General features: G+C 47.6%; 2 protein-coding genes across 3 annotated transcripts; one reads left to right on the top strand and one right to left on the bottom strand.

Moving 5' to 3' along the window:
* Positions 1-4,912: 4,912 nt before the first annotated feature.
* LOC118503513 (glucose dehydrogenase [FAD, quinone]-like) lies at positions 4,913-8,329 on the top strand. The gene is made up of 3 exons (XM_036036864.1): positions 4,913-5,188; positions 6,225-6,576; positions 6,646-8,329. The coding sequence occupies exons 2-3, from the start codon at positions 6,225-6,227 to the stop codon at positions 8,169-8,171; spliced, it is 1,878 nt and encodes a 625-aa protein (XP_035892757.1). The 5' UTR covers positions 4,913-5,188; the 3' UTR covers positions 8,172-8,329.
* Positions 8,330-8,709: 380 nt separating this feature from the next.
* LOC118507602 lies at positions 8,710-19,003 on the bottom strand. Of its 2 annotated transcripts, XM_036046274.1 has the most exons (4): positions 17,546-19,003; positions 15,622-15,901; positions 10,616-11,015; positions 8,710-10,547 (listed from the first exon to the last, which is right to left on the bottom strand). In XM_036046274.1, exons 2-4 carry the CDS (start codon positions 15,806-15,808, stop codon positions 10,181-10,183), a joined length of 954 nt encoding a protein of 317 aa, XP_035902167.1. In that variant the 5' UTR covers positions 15,809-15,901; positions 17,546-19,003; the 3' UTR covers positions 8,710-10,180. The 2 variants fall into 2 exon arrangements, with proteins under 2 accessions (XP_035902167.1, XP_035902168.1); XM_036046275.1 differs by lacking the exons at positions 15,622-15,901; positions 17,546-19,003 and adding an exon at positions 11,516-11,829.
* Between the last annotated feature and the right edge of the window lie 3,921 nt (positions 19,004-22,924).

The raw sequence follows: 22,924 nt of genomic DNA, 5'->3' as shown, positions 1-22,924 counted from the left end.
CCAACTACGCAGTATCAATAAGTCTAGCAAGACAGAAATAGCAGGCCATGACTATGAAGAAAGTCTGATGTCTGATGTCCGTAAACGCCCCAAGGTTAGAACTAAAAGCTGCTACAACTCTAAACAGACTAAGAAGCCATCCACAAAGGAATTTCTATAACTGTTTTAAACCGTTGAAGCGTATTTCACATAAAATTACTTCACTTCCTCGTTAGTAACTCTAGAAGCCTTTGAGCATCATCAAAAGAGTTCCCTGCTCTAGTCCCTGCTACTTGACAAACCCTGCATTAAGCTACTGCGCGGGAAACCACTACATGTTGCGCTACATGCTCGCTCCACTCAGCGCGATGTTGCTCCATCTGATACGCACACTCTGCAACACACTCGATCTGCGTCGCGATGAGTATATATCCTGGAAGGAAAAGCATGCAGTAACCACGCACAAACCATCGAACGTTGGACGCAGGGCGTCGGTGCGTGACGGGCTGGCGCTTTGCTCAGTATGCAGCAATAACCATCTCAATTAGCACATCAAGGCTAGCCACCACCAGCCTCGCCGGCTTGATGGTTAATCACATTTTTTTCTTGTATCACTACTCACAATAAGCAGCCAAACACAGGGACAGGGTCACCAGCGATTCCCTTATCCGCGATATGACGCGAAATTCACGCGGAAAACATTTGAACCAATGAAACTGGCAGCGTTGTGCAAAAAAAAACCAAATCCATTCCACAATCAATTGTTTGCTGTGAGATAGTTTAGTGATTGTAACGATCAAGTTAAGTGCCGGCTTATTACACTCTAATTTTGCTCCATTAGCGCACCAAGATCGTAACGACCGACGGCATCTATTCACTGCATTCTAACACAGATGGCTTCATTTTGTGCCAATCTCGTCACAAAAAGCTTTGTGATGGTAACGCCGCTAACCACCCCGATGGTGAGATGCTGCACTGCAATCGGTTCACGCTCGAAAGTAGAGCTCGACTCACTAATGCAATTATGACCGACTGACCCCGCCATTCATAAGCAACCGATCGTTAGGCGGAAGGTTGAAGACTAGACACCGGTGGATCGCTCGCAGGAATTGGATGATAAGCGGTCAGCGAGGATCGCAAGGAAAAGGCCCATTGACAACAGCCTGCAGCAGCAGCAGCAGCAGCAGCAGCAGAGCTCGACTGATTTCACCCACACGTTCATTCATTGCGTTACGCGTTACGCAATTGGCGAGGATTTCATGAGACCGGCGGCTTTGTTTGGTCGCAAGTTGTGGTTAAATTAACGCGTCACGTGTCGGTGCGTTTGACAAAATATGCTTTCCTTTCGTCGATATTATTGTACAGTGTTCGATAAAGATTCGACCATAATTTCAACACCCAGAGCAGTATAAGGCGTTGAATAAATAACGAGCCTTAACAATCCGGCGTTACACAATATATTCCACTGAATAGAATAATACCGGTAGCCTCGTCGTTTCGATCGATCAGCTGTCACCAAATAAAACCGATCCTTCTTCCCTGGGCCGATCACACACACACACACCCAAAAAAGGGCTACCGTAAACAAAAGTACAGCCAGCAATGGATGCATCTCATGCTGATGCGTCCCACTTTACACCGGCGGGCGGGTGTGTGTATCGATAATTTGTCATTCGTTTTAAAATTGATACCAAAATTGGGCATCGACCGAGTTACCGTTACTGTTTATTTTGCAAGCAAGTGACATAATTTTCTTATCGCACTATCGTGCCGCTAAGATGAAAGATCGCCAGCAAAAAGAGCTGATGCAAAAAAGGTGAGATTGAAGATGCATACGATCGCAGAACCGAACATGGGTTAAAGGGCTACAGGTATAGGGATCGTTTTTCTTACCCCGTCATCTTCACCTTGTAACGGCTTCTCTTCTGACAATTAACCGTCTTTTTTTTGAATTCCATCTTGCATGGACGATCATATGCAGGCTGAGCTGCATCGTACAACACCTCAAGGATAACTTGATCACCATATGCACACCGTTCAAGTTGCAGAAGAAAACGGTTCCCCCTCTCGAAACAGTGCAACGGTATTCTCGCAGTGAATCCGCACCGTAACTGCACTTGATTTTGAGCTCGTCTAGCTCGTTTGTCACGCGATCGTGTCACATGTCGTGATGGGGCTAGGCTTAAGTGAGCGTTAATAGTAGTCATCAGAATCATAGCCATGAGCATATAAAAATCTGCAAACGAACTGCAGCATGATGAACCTTTCGTTTGGTAGGGTCGTTAGCTCATTTGTCTTATGACAAGCCTGATCCAAGGTTCAATTCTTGACTTTGTGGATGCTCACTAGCCTCCGGCTATATCCGGTTTTGTTGGATATAAATAACGCCAAAGACTTTTGCCAAGCAGCAGGTGGTAAGGTAGGTAAGTAGTTAAGGTTTAAGCTCTTAGCAGTGTCAGGTCTTCTTAATGTAGAAGACTTGTCAACTAAACTTCAGATATGGGTGCCTCCGAGAGTCGGATGTCGTGCACTTCAACACGTAGTCTCCTTTCTTTGTTCAAACGCGAGACCCTTAATTTTCTGTGTGTGTGAACCCCAAGCTCGCATCACACCCTCATGGCTTCTCTTCCGCTTTTGCCGAAGGGAGGGGGTGATCGTGTAAATTCCACGGAAGCGCCACACTAACCCCCACATACGAAAACAGACAACTGCCCACAAGACACAAGGGGTGGTATTGTCATACCTACCTACCCAAGATCAACCAAAAAAGTAACTTTTACCAATCGACGCGCGGTATTTTGATATCAATGAAGGCAGGTAGCACGCACCACCACCAAGGCAACAACCGGCAACAGCTCCAAACAACTGATAAACCCGTTCTCCTTTCCCGTGCTGGTGCTGTGTTTTAGTGCCACTTTTTCGGTAAAAAGGCACCAAATAATGACCTCCATTTTCGGTCACATGGCTCGATAACCGGGGTCCCCCACAAACGGGGTTGGGCGGTTCGGAAAATAAGAGAAAGAGAAAAGTTTAATTTTAATCGTTTTCCACCGTACGCGTACATGATCTCGAGCCATTTTGTTTTCAAGGACAGCGTACCGTTACAGCGGGAACGCTTGTTTTACGATTTTATTAAGACATTTTAACTTTCAATACTTTTACTTTTACTTGGACGGAGAAGTGTTCCGCGATTCGGTGTTTTCGATTTCATCATCTATTCTGCTTTATATCACACATGTGGGCGACAGCTAACGATAGGACCCAACTCAGCCCTCATAAAGTCCAGCAAAAATCGATCGACGACACACACAAAATCGGGATTAAAATCGGGACCATCGAAGTGGAGTGTGTTTCGATGCCAAATTTAATTATGTCAAGGCTGTATCTGATTTGCTGACGTTGCTGGTAAGAGAGTGCGAGTCAGCGCCCCAACCGTTCAAGAAGACCGGTCCCAGCCGATCGGTCTGGGAAAAGGAGAGTCGCAGCAACGCAACGGGTTTTTTGACACTAGATGCGCTAAGGAGCGCTGGTGAAGCGAAAAAAAATCACTCATTTTGCGAAAGACAACCCCAAAAGCGAAACCTAATCTTGTACGGGCTCCAGTCCATAAACCAATAAAGCTCCTGCAGTTTCATCATGGCATCATGGTCCTAATGATCTCGATTTAGTGGGACTCGCCTCGATACGGTTCACGCCACGCGCAGGAGGATCCGATAAATTGCCCGATAGATTCCCACCGTGTTTTGTTTCCTTTACTTTCGTTAGCAATATGCTAAAACACGCAAAGAACTGGACATTAGCATTCGTGTCACGCTCCCGGAGCTATAAAGAGTTCAACAAAAAGCGATCGCGACCACCGGTCGTGAAAGAAGCAGCGGTCCCTAAGGTTTATTGACATTTGAGCTTGCAGCTGGCTCGGACTTTTGTCATCTATAAAAATGTCACGTACTTCAGTGACTAGCTTTTCAGTCGATAATTCGCTGATGCCCATGCAAGAATTCAAAATGGTGGAGAGATTCTGAAGCGATTGGCCAGGTGAGAGAACATGAGCAAACGCTTTTGCACTAAACGCTCATTACCGTCGTGGCGTAACCGACGGGGCGAACAACCATGCTCGGAAACAAGCATTGCAAGATGACCGGAGAGGGTCACCGAAACCGAAAGTCGACAAACCGGATCCATTCGATCTTGGAGCGTAGATCGGATACCGGATCGCCGACATTCTCCGCGTGCGGTGCTCACAAACCCTCTAATCGCCATCCGTCGATCGCCGGGCCTATTCTAGCCCCTAATCGTCGGTGTCCGCGTGGCTGAGAACTTGCCCGATGTAGGTCACCACATTCAGTATGGTTACATCCAGCGAACACGCATCGCAATCGCCTTTACGCGATTAGAGGCCGGTTAGCCAAACGTTCCAGCAACACATTGCCGGCCTCTCGGAAGTCTAGTCGGATCGCCCGCTGCTGCTGCTGTCACACGGTCCGTTGCAGCTGTCCGCAAGTGGTGTACAAATATACTGTTTAGCGAGCAACACCGGCCCACCTGAACTTCACCTTCGCAAATGCACGGTAAAGCACGACCGTGTGTATGCAAAATGGTCTGCCGCGAACGGAGCCGGCGATCTCGATCGTGTGTAACTGATCGGTGTCGATTTGAACAATTTGATGCGCATCGTGGCTCCGCATTGATACGCGCAAAACGCGCGTCTAGTACTTGTTGGATACGCTTATGCCCGCCCATCTGTCGCTATTACAGTCGCTTTCGATCAAGAACTGCGATCGAGCCCACCAAATACTGTGCGCCGCGCGCGCTTACAACGATCTGTCACGATCGCGAGGACACCTGAATCGTTGATCGGCGGCTTTCGGCTCTAGCATCCCCGCTCTAACGCTCGCCTAGCTTAACACTCGCGTTGGACGGGCCCAGAGTTTGGATGACTTTTGATAGAGCACACGTTATCCCACCACGGTCGAAAACGGTTTCTTAACGGACTTCAATGGATAGGCCGCCTGCAATGGACGTTTTGGATTAGTTGCATTTCGTTTCTTGCCGCGAATGGTAGTTTTTCGCGTCGAACTGGTCGATCTTGATCCTCGCATCTGTTTGACGTGCGCAACGTGTACCTATCGACGTACGTGTTCATGAGACGAGTGCAGTGCTGTTTGTGTGTTTAGAACCTACGAGGACACTCATCATCTGTCGGTGGAACGTAAGTGCTTTCAAGGTGCAAACCTGCACCATTGTGCATTGGTTAAACACATCGAGCGTGCGTAGAACTCTAGCATGTGTGAAACAGTGTGTAACACATTAGTTCTAATGATAACTATTATTTACAATTTAGAAAAATAGTCTAAAGTGCTTCAACCTTCTTCTACTACTAGTTCACTGAAACAAACATGGCGATGCTCGGAAAGGTCACGCTAAGCTAAGCGTTTAGCCAAGAACTATAATTTAAAACTCAAAATCACAACAACAAAAAAGCTTAAGTTGATGGATTCCTAAGTCGACACTAAGCGAGCGCTCCCATAATTAACCAGAACAACAACCCGCATCAGAGCCATTCGAAACAGACTGAATTCTGAGCGGGATTGAATTGCGTGACACACGTAAGGACACGGCTAGTTTGACATTTCGTCTGGAGTACGGAATTCATTCCAATGAAGAATCAGAAGGTTACTCTATACACCTAACACACGAGAACATCACATTAGATGTCAGTCAGCAGAAATTCGTCCGGTATCGTAAAGACGCGGACGTGATCTTCAATTTACCACACCTCACAATATCCTGCTTTAAAGCCATACAAAGCTAACAAAAGTTCAGCATGCAGTTGGAATTGGCGCTGTTCGGCTTTTTTTTTTCTTGACGTCCGTCTGTGATTGTTTCCTTATTGCGTTGCGCAATTGCCACCATGTCCGTCTCTGCACATTCGTACAAATCGATCATTCCGACTTTGACGTTTGCTGAGGCCTCTTTGTTTCATGCAGACACACACACACACACACAGTGCTATGAAAAACCTTGCTCACCAATTGCTTGCTATGGATCGATTACCTGCTATGTCCTCCAACGGAAAAAAAACCCTGCACAATCGATCAGCAGATGGAAGCCCTGTGTTATGAGGCATCGAAATTAGCATTAGGATAAACACAACAAAAAAACAAAACTGCACATCTTCTTACCTTCGATTGCTGGTGATCATTAAGATATCAACTTCAGCTCTACCGTTCTCCTCCTCTCCACAGATGGCACGACCGGCGACAGTCGGCACGCGATGGCTCCGTCCACTGCTAATGGCGTCGCTGCTCACGCTTGCTGCTCCCGTGCACGGTCAGCAATCGATCATCTTGGAGACGCTGTTCGATCAGCTAAGCTTGCTGATGCGCACGGGCCCCAATGCATCCGTGCCGATACCGGAGACGAAGCAGATTCGAAAGGAGTACGACTTTGTCGTCATTGGCGCTGGTTCGGGCGGATCCGTCATGGCCAACCGTTTGAGCGAAGTTCCCGAGTGGAGTGTGCTGCTGCTGGAGGTCGGCAAGGAGGAGAACATGGTGTCGAACGTTCCGCTGACGGCGGGATTGACCACTGCTACAGGTACGGCCTTCTTGATTAGACATCTCGTGGGATGCTTGCTCGTCTTGAACTTATGTTTTATAATTATAGGCTACAGCTGGGGATACCGGTCGGATCCGATGCGTAATGCTTGCAAGGGTCTGGAGCAGGGTGTCTGCTACTGGCCCAAAGGACGCGGGCTCGGTGGCACGAGTTTGATCAACTTCCTGCTGTACGGACGCGGACATTGGCGTGACTACGACGAGTGGGAACAGGCGGGAAACTACGGTTGGGGATATCAAAAAGTTCGCAAGTACTTCGAGAAGGCGGAGAAAATCAAGGGGAAGCCTGACAACCCTCACGGCTACCTGCACATAGAGGAGAGCTCGTTCGAAACACCGATGCTGAGGCGGTACATCGAGGCTGGCAAAAGCTTTGGCTATCGAAACATAAATCCGAACGATCCGGTGCAGCTTGGGTTCTACAAGGCACAGGCCACGATGATTAATGGCGAGCGGTGTAGTGCGGCCCGTGCCTACTTGAAGCCGGTCGGCTATCGGCCGAACCTGGACATTTCGACCCACTCGTGGGCTACCAAGATTTTGATCGATCCCACCACGAAGACGGCGTATGGAGTGGAGTTCACCAAGAACAAGCGTGTCTACACGGTTCGCGTACGGAAGGAGGTAATTCTGGCGGCTGGTGCGATTGCCTCACCTCAGCTTCTGATGCTTTCCGGTGTGGGACCGCGCGAACATCTCGAACAGCTAGACATCCCGGTAATCAAGGATCTTCGGGTGGGCTACAACCTGCAAGATCACCAAACTCTCTCCGGGTTGGTGTTTACCATCAACCAACCGGTAAGCATCCGGGAGCGGGATATGCGACGGCCGGTTAACTTCCTCAACTACCTGGTTGCACGACGCGGTCCATTCACCGTACCCGGTGGGGCAGAAGGCATTGCCTTTGTGAAGACCAACAATTCTCGCTCGCCGGACGACTATCCCGACGTGGAGCTAGTGCTTGGTACGGGTGCCGTAAACAACGACGAGTCCGGCGCACTACGCTACACATTCGGTATGACGAAAGAGTTCTACGAACGCTCGTTTGGACCGGCTCGTGGGCAGCACGCGTTTGGCATTGCACCTGTACTGATGCGCCCCAAGAGTCGTGGACGTGTGTGGTTGAAGAGCCGCAACCCGTACCGGTGGCCACACATGGAAGGGAACTTTTTCGATCATCCGGACGATCTGGCCACGATGGTGGAAGGTATCAAGATGGCGGTACGGATCGGTGAGTCGGAAAGCTTCGCTTCGTACGGAGCGCATCTGCTCAGCACACCGTTCTACGGCTGTGAGAAGTACCGTTTCCGATCGGACGAATATTGGCGCTGCTGTTTGCGTGAGGTTGGCGCCAGTATTCAGCATCAGTCCGGTACGTGCAAGATGGGCCCGGCCAGCGATCCAGACGCGGTGGTTGATCCGGAACTGCGGGTGCACGGTGTTGGCGGGTTGCGTGTGGTGGATGCTTCCATCTTCCCGGTCATACCGTCGGCGCACACGAATGGCGTCGTTATCATGGTCGGTGAAAAGGCGGCCGACATGGTGAAGGACTATTGGCTTAATCAAATTCCGTAGAAGAAAAGAGATAGCGAGCGAGAGAGAGAGAGAGAGAGAGAGATGCTACGCGTTTTAAGGACGCCAATCCAACTAGTCATACTGGGTTTTAGAATATTTTGTTAGTTTAAAGATGTACAAAGTTATACCAAATAATGTTTAAATAAAAAGTTTTTTACATGCTAAATATTTTTCTTAATTTGAACCAATCATTTAACGTTGATTTGCTCATGGCTTTTTCTAAACCAAATAAAGTATATTGTGATTAGTTTAGACAAGCATGAAGTTTGACCCAGAGGAGCAAACCATAGCAGTTCGGACGCCATTGCCACGACAAGGGTTAACGAGAAAGCTCTCCGCGGAACCTTACAAATGTCGCACGTTCAAAGCGATCCGACGTTTGTTCTTTTCTTTTCCATTCAGATATTGAGCTAGAAAATTTATCTTTTCCGTACGTTACTTTATAACATTGTAATCACTTACCTCGTATTAACTTTTTTTTCTCATTAATCCACAGGTTTTTCTCACTTTTTATAAAACATCCTCGGGTTGTTGTTGCTTTACTCTTTTCTCTTACTCCCCAAAACATGGCCTGTCGTTGGAGAGTGAAAAAAAAAACTTGATTTTCATCTATTTCTGCATTCCTTACTTACTTTAAATAGTTAAATATAAATACCACTTGGAGTTTGCTTCACGTTTGCTCACGCCCTTTTCCTCTCAAACTGCTCGTACGAGCGAATGCGATTTCGTTCTTCAATTTTGTGGGCTGAATTTCATTCAACCGCGCTTTCGCATACTGGAAATGCGTACACACATTGTTGTGATCATCGTCGGGGTTTTTTTTTTTTTTTTGCTGCCTAATCGTTCATAAATATGATTGAGATTTGTCTGGCCAATAATAGCGCACACGCAGCACGCTCTAACAGCAGTCTAACGTACCGATCATTACGATCCTAAATTGTTACCGCGCGCGCGCTCTCTCATGCATGTTAAGAATATTATTTGCTTTACGTAAATGTCCATAATGTTTCAGGCTTAATGTGTGTATCTATCGCTCTATCTCTTACTACTGCATTGTCCGCTATTTCGTTAGGGAAAAATTTATAATTTAAATTGAAAATATGATATAAAAAAAAACTTAAGTGGCAGCGGATTCTGGGGGGGAAAAAATGTGCGCAAATTCTAACAACTGCTACAGCTAAAAGGAAAAAGGAAAAGTTCAAACTCATAATCACATTCATTAAATATCATCAGCAACGAAATATGTTCTGTTCTAATCACTGAGAATTTGGAACGGGGAATTAGGTAGCAATTCCTTGATTGTGTTACACATTCTATCTCACTGAGAAGATTGGTTTTACTTTTCCTATCACTTCACATCGATTCTATCGAATTCTAAAACACAAAGCAACGCTAACAGCGGACAACTCAAATGGCAGCAATACAAGCCCACTCCATCTAATATAGGGGTTTGCGTACAAATTCAGCAATAGCTTCTTCCAGTACAGTATGCTTACGTCTCACGATAAATTGATTGCTTATTGAAATAGTGGCATAGCACTATGTTACAGTGATAAATCGGGCTTCGCGAATTGTCTCAGCCTTCACTTTGTGTCAGTTCTACAGTCCGTTTCTCGTTCGTGCACTCGTTCACCAACAAGACTTTCGCCCGATTAAATAGCGTTCACATATAGATAAGTGTGGTTTGCTACACACTACAATGATGACAAATTAATGAAAAGGTTAGTGGCTGCTTGTTTTTGTTCGCAGTAAATTAAAAAAAAATCGTCCCTCTCTCTTACGTTGGGGGAGAATTGTGAAATAAAAAAAAGCTAATCTAATTTATCTTAATATTTAAACCGTGTTGAGGGTGTGTGTGGCCAACAAAAACCTAACAAACTATAAGTTGTTCAACAGCCAACTAACGGTTCAGCTTGTGGCGCTTTTAATTCCGTGCGAAACTACTCCGGAACCGGTCGATCCGCGGTACCGGAACCGATGGAGAAGGTAGGGGTGGTGGTGGTGGCGGTTCACTTTTGCACCGTCACCGGTACCGTCGGTAAACGTTTGTTCTGTGTGCTGTAGAAATGCGAACGGAGCGATTCATTTTCCGGGTTCGCCATGACCGAATCAATGAAGGCGTTTGTTTCCTCCTGCAGCTGGGCCAGCCGGAGCTGCAGCTCCTGGTTGCGCCGGATCAGTTTCACCGTTTTCAGCGCTATATCGAATAGTCCTTTGTGATTGTTCGGGTGGTGAGGTACGTTCTGGTGGTGGTGATGCAGCGGGTGGTGCGGCTGATAGGATCGCGATCCGGACAGTACGGCGTACGCGGACGACACGCTGCTATCCTCGCGGAATCCATCATCATCAAAGTCGGACATGCTGTACGAGTTACACCTGCCAAACGACACACGAAGTTAGTACCGGGGTGGATGACAAATAAGGATGTAGCAGCACAAACTTACCGACAGCTGATGATGCTTCCCAGTGGTGAGAAATCAAAGTTTCTGTCATCCATCGAGCTGGAACAACCGCTGGAGGAAACGCTCATCGAACGGCGGCTGCGTAACCGCGGCCCGGATATGCTTCCGTCCTCCGTATCGATGCTGTCCTGATGATCGCTGGTCTCGGGACTGGTTTCACAGCCAATGCCGGTACTGTTGTTGCTGATACTGCTGCTACTGTTGCAACCGAACTCCATCGAGGAGAAGGTCGAAGAGTTGGTTGTGTCGTCCATCTGGTGTTCCACGATGCGACTTACGATGGGCGGCGTTACTACCGACGACCTCAGGCTACTGCACCTGTCGTACGGCGTTCGGCAACGAACGGATGATTTGTATGATGATTGCTTTTGAATTTTACCCACTGTAAGTAGAAGAGAATAGTTGAACATCAATATATCGTCATTGTGGAGTACGTTAATCTCATTAAAAGTGGATAAGTTCATTTAATCAGAGTCCATGATCCATGGACCGAACTTAACTCCAGAATACTTGCACGAAAATTGAACAGGAAATTTGTCCAATAAATCGTGCATTCTGTGGCAGCCTCTTCTAACTTTTATCGCACATATAGGCCTTTATACTGTCTGCCTACATGAGCAAAGATTGGAAAGAGTAGTAGCAATCTTAAGTAGCGTTGTCTACTTTCGCACAGTATGTTCAATGTGAGCGATATGAAGCCCTTTTAATCAGAATATCTAATTACTTCTTTAATTGCATCTTCTCAAATGAGAATTCCCCAAGCATCTTCCCATGAAGTCACTACTGTCTAGACTTCCAACAAAGTGGCAAAAACCCTCACGTTGTGAAAACTGACTCAGAACCCACTTGAACTGTCGTTCGGTGATATGAACCGAGACCCACCAGTATAACGCAGTGCACGTAACTTCGAAAATCCCACACGACAACAATTTTTTAGGCTTAAATCATATCGCGCATCGCGCATCAGAATAATGACTAGAACTCATTCTGTGACTAGAACTGTCCGTTATTGCCATTCGTCATGCAAAAACAAAAAAACGTTGTTCAGTTGGAACGCGATTTAAATAAATACAACCACCGCCCCCGCTCCTACACCGAACAGTCCCCTCCGCTGCGCTCTGTTTGAGCTGCGTTCTGGAGCAGAGCCGGTAATAAATAGCCAACAACAGCAAAGAAGCCGAAGGGACCGAAAGAGCACTTCACGCCCGCACCTTCTCGCGCACTGTGACCGCCGGCCAGGCAAGATCACGTTCTGGGCCACTGGAGTGAAGTCAACAAGCTGGACGCGATCTGTTCGATGTGCGTTCGAGCATTCTCTGTTGCCATCAGCAAATTCCCTCCGCTGCCAAAGTGTGACTGCGTTGTGGCACAGACGAACGATACTCTCTCGCATCGTGAAGTGTTTCGAAGCCATCTGAAACACGCAGACGTAACCTCCAACTCGAACAAAAGTAAGAATGCGTCGGGGAAGCAAAGATCGCAACCGTTTGATAAAGAACCTAATCCGAAAAGCATCCTCCAACTAGCCAAGTCCACGTCTTAAAGAGCTAGATTAGCGCTGCCTCTGTATCCAGGTGTGTCCACCTGGCAACACCTGGCCTCCTGCCTGTCCTTAATTACCTCTCCAAATAGTTGCCCAACAACCCGGTGGGGCCATTCACCCGTAAACTCGTCTCCTCTCGCATACTCTCGGGTAATAGTTTAAACCACTCGCCGATTGTTTGCACGACCCTCCACATCAGACTTATTGGAATGCCTCCTTAGCCTGTTAATCATCAACGCGGAAGGCGATACACCGGTCTGAGAGTCTGAGGTGCGCCACCGCACATTGCACGGCCCGCACGTCGGAGAAAAGGGCAGACGGTTTTGTAAAACCCATCCGGCACACAACGTGCACCGAGCCGCTCAGCGCACGTTTTTACACTCGCGCGTCCCAGGCCTGGTGTCCGCGGCCACGTGGATGCAACCGATGTCGAAGAGCGGGAGAAAAACGGTTCTGCCTGGCCGGTGGTGCTTAGTGGAACTACTTCACCTCTTTGAGGGTGGCATCCAACGGATGGAGCAGGTTGGAAGCAGGAAGTCACACATAGCCGTCTTTACGACACTTTACGTCAGCCGGGTTCGCTTTGTGGTGAGCGAACCGGGCGACACACGAGAGCGTAAGTATAGTGCACAGTACTCACACACATGCCGTGACACGGACTCCCGGGCCCGATGGCAGCGCAGCCGACGCTAAAAACCACGTGTTCGGCCACTAGCACGCGTGAGGTGCAACACTTTCGCACGGACAAACACACGACAACGCCTGCCGTTAGCAACCGGGTCCCCGCTGACGTCGATCTATTATGTTCCTGCATCCGTTTTGGCAACACTCAACAGACCACAACGCCTGTAACTAGCCATGTGCCATGTTTCCGTTCTAGCTTCATCAGCTGCAATGAAATTGATACATTATTTATTCAACCCTGTTCGGGGTGTGTGTGTGTGTGTTATTGTTTTCCTTCTTTCTACCGGCATTTCATTACCATCGGATTTCTCTTATGATTCTAGAGTCCTCCACGGTGTCGGTTTTATCTCTCGCTCTCTCACAACGCTTTTGTTCACGAGGCCTAGCGCGAGCTGTTTGGGTCACGTGTCCGCTTTGTTCCACGGCCATGCACAACAGCGCTTTTCACTGCCGTGGGGCGCACAGGAGCTCACTCGTCCAGCCTCCTGTGACCAGGTCGTCTGATGTTTGTGAGTGGGAAGCTGTTTTGACGACGTTAGAGGGGGAGGCGGGAGTGGGGTGGGGGGGGAGTGTGACAGGATGCCTCCATGGAGCTAATAAGAGGAGGCGATAATGCAATCTTAGCCGGCGACTTACTGTGTTGGTTTATTACGTTTACTGCGCTGCTGTCTATACAGCTCACGTAATACAGTGTAGCTTAATGGGGATGTTTTCATTTCATTTTTTTATGTTAAGAAAGTTAAAACCTTTTTTTTAATTTTAAGGAATTAACATGGGAACTCTAATTCGTAATATCAGCTTCAATAAGTGCAACTTTTAATTGCACCAATACGGATCGCACAAACAGTGAGGCCGGTAAAGTACGGATCATCTACGCACCAGGTTTTGGGTTCAAATCTCGAATAGAGAAGGCGTGATTCCTCTTTCAAATGGAAGGACTTTTTCTTCATCATCAGATAATTAAACTGCGTGTTGTTTGGATAAGTGCCACAAGAGATATGTTTTTCGTAGCTCTTTAAATTAATATTATTCATGAAAAACATCACAATATTTATCGCAAATCTGTTTCAGATAGCAAATGACTATCGACCCCTTCCCCAATCACTCCTTTTAACGCGTTTTGCGTCAAACAAAACGACTCTTTAGTTTGACGTCATTTCGGTCGAACCATTTCTACGGCGGATGGATACACTCACTCGGTCCATAGCCGTAGCCAGCCTGTCCCCCGGAAGTGAGAGCGTGCGATGACGAAGATCTTTGTGGTCGCCCCTAGTACAGAAAAACACGTCGTTTAATATCACCCTACCATCGATACATTTTTAAAACCACACGTTCGCCGTACGTCACGTGTGCTAGCAAGTGATCGGATGTCTTGACCGAATACAGACCACCGTCCGGTCGTGCAGGATGACGACCGAGGAGGAGTAGTAACGGCTCAGCCCCAATCGTAACCGATGGATGATGATGAAATGTGTTGGAGTCGTTTTTAAACTGACACATGTCAGCTGGTTTGGACGTGTCCTCAAAAACAAAAACCAATCCGCCACACCTTTCGACCCAACGATTATGGGATAGGATTAAAGAAAACTTCAGACCTAAACCAGTGAAGAAATTGAATCCAAGCTGAATTACGTTTATATAACGTGCTCAGTGTCGTCGATCGAGGCGGCATCCTTCCATTCCTCCGCGATCCCCGTCACCAGTTCTCGAGTTCGCAACAGCTCAACAACGAGCGTGCATCGCAATCGCAGTTGGGAGAACTTTTACTTTCATTCCCACAGCCAGTGCTGCTGCTGCTGCTGGCGACTGATGAATCTCTCCAACGGTCGCTGCTGCAGCCGCTTTCAATGGAAACAAACCACACCAACAATCGAGTGCCGGGCCGGGTTGCAGTTTGGCCTTATGCATTCGCAATGCATCGAGTGCGGAATACGCCATTGCGCGCCTCTCGCTCTAGCTTAAACGTAATGCAAAAACAAGCAAACGGAAACGCACTCTCAGTGACGAGAGAGCACGTTGACTGCAGCGGCCGACGCGCATGGTTGGCGCGCGCAGTAACACACCACAGTACAGCACTTGCCCATACACGTGACGAGTGCACCATGAAACGGCGACGACCACAAATCGCACAGGCCTCCGCACACACACACAGTTGGCACCCCTTCCATGTGGCCAACGGGCGGACACACCGTGTGTTTGAGCATACCCCGGAGAGCAAAAAAGAAATCGACGGCAAGTCGCGATATTTAGACCTGAGATCCCAACGCTTGTTCCAGAGATCTCATCTCTCCTTCCCGTTCATCTCGTGTTTGTAGAGCTTCGATCGCGGGAGCCGAGGGTTTCGCATATGCATCCGCTCGAGAGCCTAGCCCAGCTAGCGATCATCACCGTATCGTATTAAACTCGATCGAGAGATTTCCCCCCACGGAGGCGTCCGTTTCATTTCAAATTGACGTTTCATCTCGTTTGCGCATTGACCTACCCCAACCGAGTGATCGGGCCTCCGCCAGTTATAAGAGCCTGCGAACTACACGCGGAACTATTAATCTGTCACTCACGCACAGCTGGTGAGCGAAGTGGTACACGATTGATTCATCCGATCCCCGATTGGCCATCATCACGCGGTCCACGTGCTTGTTCGATCACTTGCAATGCGCGCGCGACCGATCCTCATCACGTGGCGACTTCGTGGCTTTTCCGCCCCACGGTACTTATCGCTTATTACACATCTAGTAAAAACACTTTTTCTTTTTGCCCTTACCATAGTTTATCACGGAGAAGTTGGCAACAGCTAGCGGAATGCCGGTGGTTTGCGTTGGTGGTGTCGCCGCCGGTGACATCGGTGGTGATTCGCTCCGGGATTCCAACGGGGATAACGAGTCTAGCAAGCGATCTTTATCGGAGTCTTCACCACCGGTTGCCAATGCTTTAGCCATAGAAAGTGGCATTGTTACTGCGCTGTTGATGCTGCTGCTGTTGCTGGTGGATGTCGTCCGACAATGGCCAACGTATTCCGGTGTCAGATAAGGTGCGAGGATTCACTAAAAGCAAGAAGGGAAACACGCTAATTAGAACCGTTTTCTTTGAAGATATGTGAGATGTTGCATGTTCGATCTTTAACACCGAGGTTAACCAGTGGTATAACAAACAATGAGAAAACGGTCGTAGATTAAAAATGCTTTCAAAACGAGGGGAAAAAAATCATGTTTTCCTCTCCTCAGGAGCCCCGACCTCCTCTATCAGTAATGCTTTATCGCACTTTTTTGAAGAAGCTTTTCTTTTTCTACTATTTGCAAACACAGACAATGCCAGATAATACACTTTCCCACTGTGAGGCGCTGGTGGCCGCCTAAAAATAGAGAAATAAATTCGAAACGAAAAACACTTCCAACTCTTTGTTATCAGTGTAAAGAGGACAAAAATAACAACATGTCAAAATAGTGACACTGGATGAGGATGTACACCTAAAAGTACTCACATTACCCATCGACACGGACCCGCCATGTGACGATAGTGAGAAGGTGGTTTTAATTTTATTGGTTTGCTCCTACGTCAGCTCTCGCGCCCAGGAAAGACATCTGTACGAAAAAGGAAAACCTAAACTCGGCAAAAACCCGCAGCAAGCACATGGGCCATGTTTGGATTGCTGATAGACGAAAACAGGCCGGCATGAATGAAAACAGACAACAAAATAAATGTGTTGCTTGCTCGAATCTACGAGTTTAATTGTTCAAGATTATTGTAATGGCCTCTTGAATTATCTTCATGATTTTTTAGCGATTATTTTTGGTGTGAGATTTCATTGCACCAGAAGACCGTTGGACTGCACAGAATATTAAAGGGTGCGAGAACTCATATACGCCACAGAGACAAACCCGTTTGAAGAGGTAATGGACACTTGGGAACATTAATTCTTCTCGTGAGGGACGCAACTGGAGACGTTCGACCCCTCACTAACGTGCGGTCCTGCCTAGAATCCTGCCTTATTGGCTCTAATTTTTTTATTCGTTTTAAATTTGTCCGTTTCCTCAAAACAAACAGCAGGCATGATACGAAATATGATGGATGCTCATGACGTTCCTCAGGATACATGACCATCAAACTAAAGAGAAGTAACTATAACGAACGGAAAGCTATAAAAGAATTCATGTGAGTTCTGGTGCGTTCATCCAACTACTTTCCAGTAGGTTTGACTAGCCAGGCGTTGTTGGCGTAGTTGGCGCTAGTCATGTCAAGAGAATGACGCCGATCTACCAGAGCCGAATAAAGCCTTTTAAGTCCCAGATATGGTAACAGATACAATTAGTAGACTTCACAAGGCATGACCATGAGCAGAATTCCGAGAACTGACCTGTACCAAGAACATTCAGGGCTTATCGTTCAAAACCTTTCTAGAGCCAACAACTTTATTGCGGATGTAATGAGATAAATAGCAGATCGTTGTTTACGTGATCATTTCTTTACTGCTGTTTTTTTTTTCTCTCTTCAAACAAACAGAGCCTACTGGACCAATTTGACTGCAGTGGCGATTCGGAAGCTAACCGTTACTTTTGTTGTAAAAAACAACACATCAAAGAGCGCTTCTTTAATTCTCAAGTGACCTCAACAGGTGTGTTGTAGATTGCAAAAAAACTCCCACTAAATCCATTTCCGTTACGGCAGATTGGCGGTCCCTCCCTACTCACCTTCCACTTCCGGTTGAGCGGTCCGCGTTCACAAAAAAAGGGAAACGCTTTACTACTCGCGGCACAGCCAAATTGATTGTTTTTCCTCGAACCTGAAGCAATATATCTCCCAGTGCACACTTGTACGTTTGGCGGCTTGTTTATTTCAACCGCCAGATGGAAATTCGCGCACACACGCACACGCGAGGCCTGTTGCAGCGAAATCACACCGAGATCAGGCACACACTGACGGGCTGACGCTTCTTGTGGGGCAGCCGCCGTCTAGTCGGTGTATATACACACACGCACACAGAAAAACACACACGAACGCGCGTGCGAATAAAAAAAAACACACACACGCACCTTCCCTCCGTACTAACACAATCAACACCCGCGACGGGTATTCCGATATCTAAACACAGGACGGAACTTCAGTGGGCCAGAGCGGTACGGAAATTCTCGGAAATACACACTTTCGGCAGCGAGCATACACACACAGGGGGGGGGGGGGGGAGGTGGCACCAAAAATGGCCGCGCTGCTAAACACAGGAGACAGACACAACGGACAAACCAACTCTTCTTCTTGTTTTCGCAGCTAACCTACTCACACACAACCGTTTGGTGCACTGCTGGTCTTTTCTCTTTCGTTCACTCTTTTGCACGTGTTGTTTGCAGATTGCCTAAATTGTAAAGGTCCCACCGAGGGCCTGTTTAGAGACGGTGGAGCAGTTTGCCGTTGTGTTTGTGTGTGCGGGTTTTTGTTGTTGCTGCTGCTGTTGTTGTTAATCGCGCTGTTCGCACTATGCACACACTTCGCCAGACAGCGCTCGCTATTCTTCCATCAAACACTTCACCTTTAAAAAATCGGACCGATTTGCAACCGACCAAGACGCGGTGGGGAAGCGACGGCGTCGGGAAGTGGCGACGTTGAGGACAGGAAAAGGGTGTGTAGCACACACCAAGAAGACGGCTTCCTCCCGTCTACACACTTTCGGAATTAATCACACACACAACACGCCAACCACAAAAAAAAAACGCACGTATAACAAAGCAAGCGACGAAAAACATCAAATGCACCGCGTGCCGTCTCCGCGTACACGCACCTCTTCACCCGTTGCCTTTGGACCGTTCTTTGTTGTTCCCCCTTTGGCTTTTGCACCGTTCGACGTCTGCTTCAACTCGTTTTCGGTGTTAGATACGCAGCTGCACTAAAAAAAAACCCAGCTAAACCGTGCTAATTACTGGCTCCAAACACTAATGCTGCTCCTCACTGTACGGGATGCGGTCAATATATTCTATGCTCGGTGCATTCCACCCTTGTATCGCACTGTTCACCCAACCCACGGTGATTCCGCGTGTGTGTTCTCGGAAAACCGGAGAGATGTGAAAATTTTACTTTCGACGACGACGACGACGACGGACCGTGCACAACAGACGCGTAGCGGGTCTCTTTCTTTTCTGAACACAACACAGCAACATTCCTCGCATCCAATGCTGCCGCGTCCTATGTGTTTTGAATGGGGCTGAGAGCGTACGGTGTGTGCTCTTGTTTTTCCACTCTCTCTCTCTCTCGCGCGCGCGCTCGCACGACTATCGTACAGTGCGTGATATTTGTGTAAGTGCAGGGAAAAGTGTTAATGCGAGCTCTATCATCGAAGGATGTCCTCGAATTTTTATACCGGCTTGGATGTATGGTTGGATTTCTGGCACTTTCTAACGCAAACGATCAACAGGGGACAGCTTTTTATTTATTCGTTTAAATATATAAATTTAAACATGCGACGCACTTACAACTACGATAGGCACTGTGCGTTATGCTCTCTGCTTATTTTCGCATTGCTTTTTATGCAATAAAAAACTGCCCCTCTTTTGGTTTTTTTTCTGTAACATAGCAAAGGTATCGAACACGTGTTTGTTGTAATGCACTTTTACATACATTTGCGGGCCATTTTAAAGTTATTTTCTAAGTCGTTTAAATTTCTACCATAAAATGATTTGGGACCAAAAGAGCGAGCGCAGCATTACATCAGCAAATTCCTCTCTGTTAGACCACTTCTTCCATTTTCCAGCCGGTTCAACCGTACAAAGGAAAACTCCACATCCATCCGCACCCGCTTCGTACACTCACATGCTTTGTATGTTTTTCCAGACCAGACCCCCCACTCCACATCCCCCATTTTCCGCACCTACTTCCGGCTTTCATAGCCGTGCTCTCTATACAGCTCCTTTACATCGGCATCCACAATGCACATCGATATGGCGCTCTACACGCAGCAGTACACACTTTGGCTGAGGCAATATCACATTTTTCATGCACACTTCCACCTAGCTCCCCGGGAATCGTTGTAAAATCCCATCGTGAGTCACGGGGGTAGGCTGCCAGAACACGTGCTCATTGCTAATCGGCCGCCCCACCGTTCGTAACATCCTTCCCTTCGCCCCTCGAATCCTTCACAGCAACGTGGTATGCCGTGTGCACACTGACTGGTGAATTATGTAGTATGTTCTTTCTAACGTCGGACCACTGCCGGGAATGGGAACTAGTGGATGAGTGGAATAGAGCAAAAAAAAGCCAACAGCGCATAAATACACACGTTGGCAAGATGCGGGATGTGGCTCTGTCCGTTTTCCGTGGCCGAATGTATATTTTTAGTGATTGTAATTTACAATTCAACGTGTCGGTACGGTCCGTTCCGTTAAGTGCAGTGGAAGCTAACGACGAGGAGCTAGCCCACGTGGTACGATGTGTGCCGATGGTGGTGAAAAACAATTCGTTATCATTAGGACGGTTCCGATAACGTACTAGTCTCTAGCAAGGATCCGGTTGGATGGACGAATGGATTAACAACAACAGCCCAGACACTGCATCCGGGACTACGCTCGAGGGTGGGTAAGGATAAGCAGTTATTAATCACGTCACAGCACGTGCGCTGCTTTTCTCGGTATTGTGTGCCGGCACCGAAATGTCATTTTCCTTCTCCATACGCAGCGCAGCCATCAATTCCGTTTTCGCAGAACAATTTCCCCCCAATCCGGGGAGCATTATAACGATGCCCCCCGAATATTGCCGACAGTTTGCCAGAATAAAAGTTCAATCACATTTACGAGGAAACATACTTTTCTCAACATTTTCTATACCTTTGCCATTTTCGGGGGGAGGGTAGGCAGCGAGCGAGATTGCTTAGCCATGACCCCAACAAACGCCCCAACATCTCGTATCTATGATCGTGGTCCCGATGTCCCGTTTGCCTGCAAGTCTCTCTAGCGATGATAGGCTGAAAATAAACTGAAATCATTCATAAATCATGAGCCTGGTCCTGGTCCTTCCTTTTAGCGATCACGTTGAATCACGAGGATGAGGCTGATGGTGGTGGCTAGCCTTCACAAACAAAAAAAAAAAAGGTCAGAATAAATTCTAGGTTCTGTGGCTCTATTCTAGCAGCCCCCGCCCAACAGATACTGTGATGGTGCTAGTTTGCATTTCATACATGTTGCATGCTTCTGCCCGCGGCCAAGAGGACCTCACCTAAAGTGTTCGTGAAAGGCCGATAAGAAGCGATTCTTTTTTTTTGTACACTAGTAATAATAAGCTTGCGTAACTCATTAAATACGCGTGCAGACGGCACGGTTATTCACACAGTTCACCTGCTGCTGCTGGTAACATGAGATTTGAGCCGAGTTACTTTTTTTGTTTTATCCGTTCTTCGCTAGCAAAGGTGTAACAAAAACATTACCGACCCGGCGGAGCATCAGCACGTGGAACGACAGGCTTTGTTGGGGAAGCTTGCTCACATTTCGTCACATTGCCGATGGCCATTTGTTTGCCAGCCACGTTACAGCCACGCGACTGCCTGCAGATATCCAATGGCCGCTGCCACTTACTAAACTGCCCGGGCCATAGGACACCTGACACTAATGATGCCCGACACCCCCGTCAACCACCAGGGACCGACCAGGCAGTTTGGCTGGCCGGATAGTTTAGCGTGGTGAAATGCTATAGGTGAAATCGAACTTCAGGGCATTCTTCCGCCGTCAGTTAACCACGTGGTCATGCATAATAAACTCGTGACAAATCATCAATTGACAAAAGGGAGGGGGGTGTAGTACAAACCGTGCCACTGAAAAGTCGAAGCTGATTGATGGGGAATCGTCCCAAGGCTCAGGTATGGTAACCTCACATTTCCTTTTCGACTGAGGCTGAGGGGGAAAACAATTTTCTCCGTCTGGATGGAATCTAAATCAGATCCGGCTAGGTTTATTTTTTCTTTAAGCATAAATTATATAAAATAACGTTAAGATACATTAAAAAAAAGTTATAGAAATTACTTTTCCATTAGCTAAAATTAAGCAAACCAACAAAATTTCGGCATGGGTTGGATAAATATTATACAACTAAAGCTCTAACAAATCTAACGATTGAGGAATTCTTCTTCTTCTTCCCTGGCTCTACAACCTCGAGAGGTCTCGGCCTGCCATTTCTGGCTTTCTGTGACCCGTAGCAAAGTAGTCAGCCCTGCGTACGGGGAGGCGGACTGGATGGGATTTGTACCCCGGTCCTGCCGTGTGAAGACACGCACCGGACCGCCCCAATTGAGGAATACAATTGTCTAATTGAAGTGGACAGTACTGGTGAGGAAAACCATTCGTTATTTCAAACATCGTGTCACGCATCGTGCGGAACCATCATGCAAAACGGTTCTTCCCACAGTGAATACTGTGCGCCCACCTGAATTCCCATAAATTATTCAACTTGCTTCCTCGCGCACTAAAATAAACATAACGTCATAATCCGTAATCTCTTCAGCGGATAGTTCCACTACGCTTTTGCACCGGCGATGACATCCGTTCGTTCACCACCGGCTCATGCCGTGGGACTGCTGCGTTCAATCATTGGGGCCGCAGACGAGACGAGCAACGACCAACGAAAGAGGCGCGTGGGCGCCGCGGAAGAAAAACAAACAACAAACCGAACGGAAATCATAAGACAGAGGCAAAAAGTGGGTCATAGTACGAAGGGGGGGAGGGTGGATTTTTGTGGGGACGGTGGGTGGGTGTGCGGTGTACCACACGTGTCTAACCAGACATTATGTAAGGTGGTGGCACCAACTTTTCCCTTCCAGCCGGTGTTTGGTTGGAGTGTGTTGGGGGAGAAAGTTGACGGATGAGTTTAGCCGGTGGTACGGGGCAGGGTTTGCTCGACGGAACGATGCCCTACATTAAGAGACTACGGGGGGCCGGCTGAGCACGTGTGCAGCTCATTTTTTCCCCCCAATGTTTGTGTACAAAACGTTTTCTTTTCTCATCATTTCGTTTGCTTTGTCTGTATTAATGGATGGTTTAATCGATCAACGTGGGGGGGGATTGGGATTGGGATTGATCACTGTAAAATAATAGCCAACG

Source organism: Anopheles stephensi, chromosome 2 (assembly GCF_013141755.1).
Source record: "Anopheles stephensi strain Indian chromosome 2, UCI_ANSTEP_V1.0, whole genome shotgun sequence".
NCBI lineage: Eukaryota > Metazoa > Arthropoda > Insecta > Diptera > Culicidae > Anopheles > Anopheles stephensi.
The sequence above is the reverse complement of the archived record's forward strand: the minus strand, read 5'-3'. Positions and strand labels throughout refer to the sequence as shown.